The sequence below is a fragment of the Eriocheir sinensis genome, chromosome 4, assembly GCF_024679095.1.
Source record: "Eriocheir sinensis breed Jianghai 21 chromosome 4, ASM2467909v1, whole genome shotgun sequence".
NCBI lineage: Eukaryota > Metazoa > Arthropoda > Malacostraca > Decapoda > Varunidae > Eriocheir > Eriocheir sinensis.
The window spans coordinates 19,382,970-19,392,549 of NC_066512.1; the positions used below are offsets into that span (position 1 = coordinate 19,382,970).

At 40.9% G+C, this 9,580-nt stretch overlaps 1 protein-coding gene across 1 annotated transcript; it reads left to right on the forward strand.

Annotated features, from left to right (window-relative positions):
• The first annotated feature begins 277 nt into the window (after positions 1–277).
• LOC127009509 (immunoglobulin domain-containing protein oig-4-like) lies at positions 278–9,348 on the forward strand. The gene is made up of 4 exons (XM_050882628.1): positions 278–716; positions 1,403–1,604; positions 5,052–5,201; positions 5,410–9,348. The coding sequence occupies exons 2-4, from the start codon at positions 1,413–1,415 to the stop codon at positions 5,566–5,568; spliced, it is 501 nt and encodes a 166-aa protein (XP_050738585.1). The 5' UTR covers positions 278–716; positions 1,403–1,412; the 3' UTR covers positions 5,569–9,348.
• Positions 9,349–9,580: the final 232 nt, after the last annotated feature.

A 9,580-nucleotide genomic window follows, 5' to 3' on the forward strand; every position in this document is an offset into this window, starting at 1 on the left:
GAGTTTTGGGCATTTCCAGGAGTAGCTTTATGGCCCTTCTGGTAGTCTGACCCTTCTTCTGTATCATGAACCTAAAATAACACACATTAGAACTCGACTGATCTCCTTTTCGGCCTTTGGAAATAGTTGATGTGAGGGGTGGAGGCGTCTGACAAAACCGACCTCAAATCCGTCACAGGAAGAAAATAAAAGAAAATAGTAACAGTGAGATGAGGACAAACCCTCCCCCCCCGTCACTAACCAGCCACAATCTGTCATCCATCCTCTCTCCCTCCCTTCCCGTCTGAGCGACACGCCTCACAACACTCCAAAAATGGTGCTAAATAAGAGGATGGAGAGAAGGCGTGGCGGTGCTGTGGTGGTGGTGGCACGGGGCGACGGTTGGGGCAGGCATGGGAGGGCCGACAAATGGGGGTGGGGGCGACGAGAGGGAGGGGGAACGAGAGGGCAGGATCAGGTCATGTTCAGTGCCGTGAGAGGTGTCGAGGCGGCCGGACCAGTGGCAGCCTCACCACCACCACACCCAGAGCCATCAACACCATCAAAACCACCATCACCATCACCGAGGCTACACCGTTACAGCTTGGAGCCACACTCGTATACACACACCACCACTACCATCACCACCACCACCACTACGGTCGCACTCATCATTGCTCTACCAGTCAGTGAGGAACCTATAGTCGAAGTTTGGTCTCCTGTCCCGCCTCGACCAAGTAAGGACGACTCCCTCCCCCCTTCCCATGTCCTCTCTGCACTCCTGTCCCCATCTCCTCCCCGTCCTCACCCCCTCCTCCCTTCCCTTCCTCGTGGGTGGTGATAATCAAGGTTTGAATCACTAAATTTATGACCATAGCATCCCCTCCTCCTCCTTCTCCTCCTTTGCCTCTTCTTTCGACCCCATCCACTATTTCCCGGCCAGTGACACCCAGGATTTATAATATTTTTTTGCGGTTCTCAGGGAATACATAAATTATCAAGTATGTCAACCTGAGCGTAGGGAAGAGAAGAAGAAGAAAAAAAAAAAAAAAAAAAAAACTTTAGACCAGTCTGTGTGTGTGTGTGTGAAGATGGAGCAGCAACAAACAACAGGCGGGTGTGTGGTGTGGAGGGAGGCGTGGAGGGGCTGATCGGCGCTATGAGGGAGGAAGAGCCCACCACGCCACCTTCCTGGGCCATGTGTGTGTGTGTGTGTGTGTGTGTGTGTTTTCGTCTGGGTAGTTTTAAAGTACATTGATTTGATTATAAGATTCTGATCGTGTAATTATGAAAAACTTGACAGCACTTTGCATGCCACATTCAGATTCACTTTTCCCCAAACTCCAAATGATAAACCCGTGGATAACAGGGTTAACAAAATGCAGGTCACGCCCCCATTGATGTCACGGACTTACTCCCACAGGGGCCGCAAGATGAGGTGGCGCCCGGTGTGGATAACGCTGGTGGCACTTCTCACGCTGGTCAGCGTCACGATGGCCTCCCAGACCATAGGCACGGGGAAGCGCGGCCAACTATCGGGCCGCTACAAGGGGAGGAAAAATTTCAAGCCCATCACCGGCACGTACCCTTCCGTGGAGGCAAAGGACTACTACACCAACCCCAAGGTGAGGCGCTGCGAGGCTGTTCGGTGAGTGATGTGTAGTGTTCCTGTGAGCCACGCACTTATTATGTGAGACATTAAAACTGACTCACAGGAGAAAGCATTGTCGAAATTATAAATTAACGTATAATACTAAAACTGTAGCTACCAGCAGCATAACGCACGCGCGCACGTTTGAGATATTAACAACAAAGGGAGATTTATAGATCCTCTCTCTCTCTCTCTCTCTCTCTCTCTCTCTCTCTCTCTCTCTCTCTCTCTCTCTCTCTCTCTCTCTCTTATCATCATCGACCACAGCCATTATTACTATATAGTCCAGTGTAGGACAAAGATCATTGCCAACGATCTCCACTTCTTTATGTCTGATGTTAGAGGACTCCATCCTGCCGCAACAAATCATCTAATTTCACCTCTCCAGCTGGTCCTCTGCCTGCCCTAACATCTAGTTTCTGGGTTGCCACTCTGTTACTTTCCTTGTCCATCTGTTATTAGATCTACGTATGATATGACTTGTCGAATTCCGTAATACAGTAATAAGAATACGAGTTTGGTCGTGATCTGGGATTGCACTAATAGTTTATCCTAGATATTCGTACACCTCTATTTTCTCAAGTATTTCTTCCTTATCATTATTTGTTGTCCTACCAATTGATTATCAAACGTTAATTTTGAGTTCTTTATATTCATCTCCAGGAGTACCTACTGAATTGATGCTGAATAATGATTTCACGTTCCTTGCTAAATTCTTGTTAATTAGGAATACTACTCCACGCTCCTTCCTCTCTACAAGACCTTGTAGCACAAGATACTCACTAGTAACCCAACGAAATACCCCCCCCAAAAAAAAACTTGTAGTGTGATAGAAGGTGTAGCCTTCATGGAAGTTTCTCAATTCTGAAGAGGGGGGAAATAATTTAAAACTGGCAAGGTCGGTTTCATAATTTTGTGAATCGCTATATACTCAGTATAAAATCTTCATATTACCGGGGAAGCAGCATCTCAGATCAGCTAAATGCGAACGTCGAAGAAAGCGAGTATACTCCAGAACAAAACTCTGTGACGAAACAGGATTGTTCTATAACATGTTAAACCATAAATATCGGCAGAAAATCGGCCAGTCAGCTGTGCCTCCAACGGTTGAACCATCAAGAGCCTCTGCGCGGTGGTGGTGCATAGAAAGGGTAAACTATGCTGTCCAGTACAGCAGACTGGGGGTGGCTGAAGCTGGCTGCGCCGTGACTAGGCAGCATCAGCCTGCGCATGTTTGTTGTGCGTATATAGCGTGCAACGACGCGCGCGGAAATTACGAGTGTTCATTTTTGAGAATATTTTTCTGTATTTTTTTCCAAAATGCAGGTGGTCTAACCCACGGAAAACGAGGTGTATATATATATATATATATATATATATATATATATATATATATATATATATATATATATATATATATATATATATATATATATATATATATATATATATATATATATATGCGCACACACACACACACACACACACACACACACACACACACACAGAGCTATGCGCTAAAAATTAGCTGGACCACATTTCCCCTGTCTTCCCTCATTCTTTGCATGGAAGACTGAGTGCAAACAGAAGATCTGTTCTCATTCAGTCAGTCAAATCTTGAGTAAATTTCAGATAATATCAACTGGAGGACATGTCAGAACCTTAGTTATTGCAATAATTTTCATGATTTCTGGCAGCTATTCTTCCCATCACTAATTTCATCATTTCAATTGCACAACAGATGTCACTTTTATTTTTTGGCTGAAAACAGAACTCTGGACAATACAGAGCTTCCCTCCCACTCCCTCGCCTGCATGACACATTAGATCCTTGGATGACTTAATGTCCTAGAGTCCTTCCTCTTGTTCTTACGATATGTGTTGCCATGTAGAAATGTTACCCAGGCAAATTCTTTCACCTCTGCCCTAACATTTGTCTTTCCTTCTTGCCAAAAATATGCTTATGATACATCAACTTTTAAGAAGATGACTGCTCTAACACTTCACATGCACCATCTCCAGGTTTTACTTAACTGCCTTTCAAAAAGTGTAGAAACTATTCTGAAGGGGAACTCAAAAATATATATCAGTTTACAATATTTTTTTCTGATTTTCAATAACAATTCAACAACTTTAATTTTTCTATTCTTGTATTCTTAACCAAGTTGTAGTAATTCTATACTAGGTATTTCAGTACAGCATTTGTTGTTGCTTCAGACATCTGAAAATTTTCTAATTAACTTTGACAGAAATCTGTTTTTTGAGCTCCTCAACAGAGATTTTTTTTTATTTTTTATTTAAAGCAAAGGTTTCCTCTGACCAGTCTTGAAATCACAGTATATTATCACTGTTCTCAACCAATGAAAAACAAGGTTGTTCAGGGCTTGATTCTATCAGTGCCTCTCCTTCCATTATTCAACAATCACCTCTTTGAAACTGATTCTTCCATTTACTTTTCCACTGGGGATAAGAACATAAGAACATAAGTACATAAGAACGTAAGGAGTCTGCAAGAGGCCGGTTGGCCTGTACAAGGCAGCTCCTGTAATCCTAACTCTACCATACCTCAATATTCATGAATTTATCTAACCTCTTCTTGAATGTATCTATGGTACTGGCACCCACAACATGACTACCAAGCCTGTTCCATTCATCCACCACTCTATTGGTGAACCAATTCTTGCCTATGCCTTTGCTGAATCTGAATTTGTCAAACAAAACCATTGTTATGTGTCCTACCTGGCTCTTTTACTACCAAAAACCTATTGACATCCCCTTTATTAAAGCCCTTCATCCATTTATAGACTTCGATAAGGTCTTCTCGCAACCTTTGTCTTTCTGGAGTGTAGATTTGAATGCTGAAGTCTATCCTCATAAGGCAAGTTTCTCAAACCTTGAATCATTTTTGTCATCCTTCTCTGTACAGATTCTAACATCTTGATATCCATTCTATAGTAGGGTGACCAGAACTGGACTGCATAATCAAGGTTAGGTCTGACTAGAAATAAGTAAAGTTTGAGGATGACCTTAGCCAGTACTCCTATTGCTTACACTCCTCGAGATGAAACCCAGTACACAGTTTGCACGATTCTAGGCCTGAATCCATTGGGCCCTTGGACGAAGGTCAGTGCTCACTAAGACTCCGAAGTCCCTCTCACACCCAGACCTGCTTAGAGGAGTGTCATTTAAGGAGTAATTGTGTGAGGGATTATTCCTACCTACACTGAGAATACTACACTTTCCAACATTGAATTCCATCTGCCACTTCCCCGCCCAATCATATAGTCTATCAAGCTCATCCTGGAGAATGCTAGCGTCCTGGTCTGATTGGATTACTCTACCAATCTTGGTATCATCCATGACAACAACCATAATCAAAACCACTCACTAAGGTGCCAGTCTAATCAATGCCACCTTCTCAGGGCGCCAAGATCACCAAGTCTTCCCACTTCAACTACCAATATGTGTTGGGCCACAAGATTGTGTTTCTGTGTGTGGCAAAGGGCATTCCACTGCCCCAAATAACATGGTTCAAGGATGGAGTGGAACTCTATGCCCATAGGTACATGCAGGTAAGATATTCTAACTGACTTTTATCTCCACTATTTGACAGTGCCACTGCTGGAGCATGTAATTCATTATTTTCTTTTTCATCAGTGAAAAAAAAAAAAAAAATATCCCAATACTAGTAAATACAAAGTATAACAAATACTAATAAATATATTTATACTAACTTTTCACTGTTAGAAGTAAAATGTGTTTTGCCTGTACACTTTCCAGTTGCATGAATGGAAATTTGGAAACAACTTGAAGAGCAAGATGGAGATTGATCCAGCCACCCAAGCTGATGCCGGTATATACGAATGCCATGCGAACAATAAATATGCAGTGGACACAAAAGCCTTCCGCACGACCTACGTAGCAGAGTTCAACAAATAAAACTACTGGAAATTCCATCCAAGTAGCCAAGTATGAATGGTTGAACATTTGCTTTTCGAGCAACTGCTCTCTAAACCTTTTCCTTTAGAGTTATGGGTAGTCAACATTTACTCTGTAGCAAATACTCATTGTAAACTATTCCATTACTGCACCATAATAACTATATCTTTCAGCACAGGGAAAGTTCAACTCATGCTCAAGAAGTATGTTGTACTGATCCAAAGATTACATTACTGTGGGCTCTATCTCAACACTGTTTTATATAAAACTGAGAAAGGTTAAGAGAAATTTCAAAGCTGTGTGCCATCACTTCAAATCAAGGGCAATTTCTTTAGTCAGTAGATGCAAAGGTTACAAAATGCGTAGTATCCTAGGCAGTGCCACTGTGGGCTGGAATATGGTAGTGTTTACAGGAGAACCCCGCCAATGTGACTTCCAAAACAATGTTTTCAACAATAACTGCAAGTTAGAATAGATACTAAGCTTCTGCACAAACATTTAAATTCTTTTGAATAACATACATATTTTGCTGGAAGGAAGCATCAGACTGCATCTTGTATAACATATGATTGCTATCATCTTGATGGTGGGAGATGTTGTAAGATTTACAACTGTAATGGCCCAGGAGGCAGATTAGGACTATGAAGGCCCTAAGCCCTGGGGTACCCTTTAGCTCAATGTTAGTGTCCACCCACCCTACATCTTGAGGGCCAGGGTTTGAATCTCAGGTGGGTTGTTGAGAAAAAGATGTATTCCCGAGTAAATAAGTTTCTCATGTGCTTTAAGAAGTGGCAGTTCCTCCCATGACAATGGTGGCATAGCAGTGGCATTCATTCTTGTGATGTGTTTCTCCCCATTAAAGGGGCAAGAAATTAGATGCCTTGCATCTCTTTTAAGGGGGATTTCAGGTCTCTCTACCATAGAAAATGCAATGTGAAGAGGAGTAACTTTGATACAATTAAAACACGAAAGAAACTGATCTAATTGGGTAAAGCCACAGATAAAAACTATGAGGGCCTCAAGCCATAGGATACCCTCTGGGTTAACACCAGTGTGTCTGCCTCACGTCTCGAGGGTCTGGATTCAATCCCTGGGCGGGCTGTTGGAAAAATATTTATCCCAAGTTGATCAATTTCTGATGTTCTTTGAGAAGTGGTAGCTCTCCCCATGTCACAATATCTCTAAGGTTTACATGAAAGGTGTTAAAATTAGTGTTTCCCAACAAGAAAGTGGAAGAATTTGCAACTCAACTCATAAAACCGTGGTACTCAAGACATGGTGGTCACAGTTGCAATGGCTTCCTTTCCTCATGCATGTTGCATCATGTCTGCTCCTCAGCCCTGCTACAAGCAAGTCAAGTAGTATCTGAGAGCAAAGCTGAATGGCAGTGCAATGGCTTCAGACATGTTTAAGGAGTTTAATGACCTTGGGCCACAAGGTACCATTTGTCTTAATGCTAGAGAGTCCACTCTGTGTCTGGAGAACCTGGATTCAGTCTGAGTGAGTTGTTGAGAAAAAAAAAATCCCTGGAGTAGATCAATTCCTCGCATATTTCGTGGTGGCAATTACTACCTCCAACGACAGAGGTGGCATAGTGTTGGGCATCCTCTCCTGAGTTGTGTTTCTTGCTAGTGATGTGCCAAGAAAACAGATGGCTTGTGTTCCCATGAAGGGGTTCTGGTCTCACTACCATAGAAAATGTGAAGGTAAAGTTGGGAGCATACAATATAGCTGCACGTGACAACGGTGCTCATCTCCATTTCATTATCCTTTTGAACCTGTGGTGGAAGAGAACCCTTAACTTGCCACAGTGCCAGTGTAACATCCGGCTTACCACAGTTTACCTTCCCCAGGTATCCCCACGTACCCATTTATTGACCATCCTGAAAGAAAGGATGAACAGCTGGCAGGGCTGTGCAGTGAATGCCCAGGCTGGGGTTCATGCCCAGGCCCAAAGATTTGTGGTCAAGGACACTAACCACTGTACCGCAGAGGCGAGTAAATAAAATGGAAACAAAGAAATTTATCTAAATTGTAGAAGAGAAGTCATGTAATGGCCTGAGATATGGATAAAGACTCTGAAGACCTTGAACCGTGAGGTGGCTTGACACCAGAGAGTCCACCTCATGTCTCAAGGGCCCGGGTACAATTTTATTCTTGATTTAGATCTAATCCTCATGTGCTTTGAAAAGTGGCAACTACTTCCATGGCAGTGGCTGCCTAGTGATTGGCTGGGTAGCTTCAAGTAAGCGAATGTGATTCGCTGCTGAATCTTATGATGTAATGGCAATGTCACTGAGGCCTCCACCACTCAGCTGTTTCTGCCACTACAATATCTCTGCAACTTCCATTCTAAAGTAGGTGATAAGGCCCTTTTATAAGGTGAGTTTTATATTGCTCATGTCGATTTGATAATGATTCTTATTACTTCATATGTATATAGAGAGATAGGAGGGCTTCATATGGGATAAATAAGTGAAAGTCCTGGGGTGGCTGCACCAAAAAAAACAATGTACATGTATTTTAATGTCACGCAAATAACATTTCCATTATTCAAAGCATTTTTCAGGCACCAACTAGATGTTATTGATGAAATTCTATTGTCTAAATCATAGGAAGATGTTCAAGTGAATATTTCATAAAATAATCCAAATTAAGTCCTTGTACATTCAGCAAACCTAATATGTTGCTTTTGGATATGTCATTTTAAAAATTTACTACTGCAATGTAAGAAATATTATTCATTCATTGGTAAGGTAGCCACTACTACAGCAAACAGCTTCAATTTTCAATGTTTGAATTTTAGTCTATTACTTTATGATCTAAAAACATATTTATACTGTTTTAGTGGTTACTTGCACTTCTGTTAAAAATGCCAAAGCAATATTTACTTAAATTATGCAAAACTTCTACTATTTTATAATGCTAAGAATTCAATACTTTAGTGATAGGATTATGAATATTGGTGTAATCCAAATTACTATTACTTGAATTATCACAAAAATGCACTCCCATTTTAAGTTTTAGGCACTGGTGCCACATATTTCAAGAACAGAGACTTGCACAATACCCTTCATATGTATATATCAAATTTGTTTTGTATATCCCTTTTCTTTACTGACTCCAAAATGTTTATCATGTAGTGCATTATGCACCATTTTCCAATGTCAAGCTGATACTTGACTTTTTCTATATGCAAACACAAACAACTCTGCTAAAATATGCACAAATTAAATACCAAACAAGACTTAGTAACAGGTTTAGTGATTTGATGTTAATGCTTTACTACCTGTGTATTGAACAATATTGACTATATACACCCACAGATATGCTCATCTATTTACTACACTATCATCAGACTTGTCTACTAAGAACTCAATAAATATTTTTAAAACCTTTGGCTATATTGGAGTAAAGCATCGATGACACAGGTTACTTAGAATACTAACAATGGACGTGCAACTCTTATCAAATGAGAATAAAAGAACCTGATGCTAATGTTTCTCAGGATGCTTAAAAACTGGTAAATTGTCAGAGCATACAGAACAAACTGCCGAGTTGATCCTAGATTAAAAATTCAATTGTAATTTGTTGCTTTCAATTGCCAATGTCGGACAATGATTTCTTCCATTTTCCTCAAATGAACTAAACTCCAATGGAGTTTCAGGCTTTACTGTTGTAAAAGTAAGTTTTCCACTCCTATGGAGTTGTATATAGTACTTTGTCTTCATCAGAATAAAACAAATGTGCTATATTTAATATAGTCATAAAATTTTCATATTGAAGAGTTTTCTTGCTAAAATGGTATGAGACCCTGCACGTGCGTCAGTATACTTGATGGTCTCTAGAGAACACTTTCAGGAACTGAATGATGCAAAATGTATAATACATAATATTCAAGGCTAACCGTTACAGTTTTCCATTTGCTGCACTGCAAATTTACTCTACCACTTCTGATTACTGCACTTTTCCTGTTGCCTTCAAATATCCACTGAAGTGATTTATATTAACT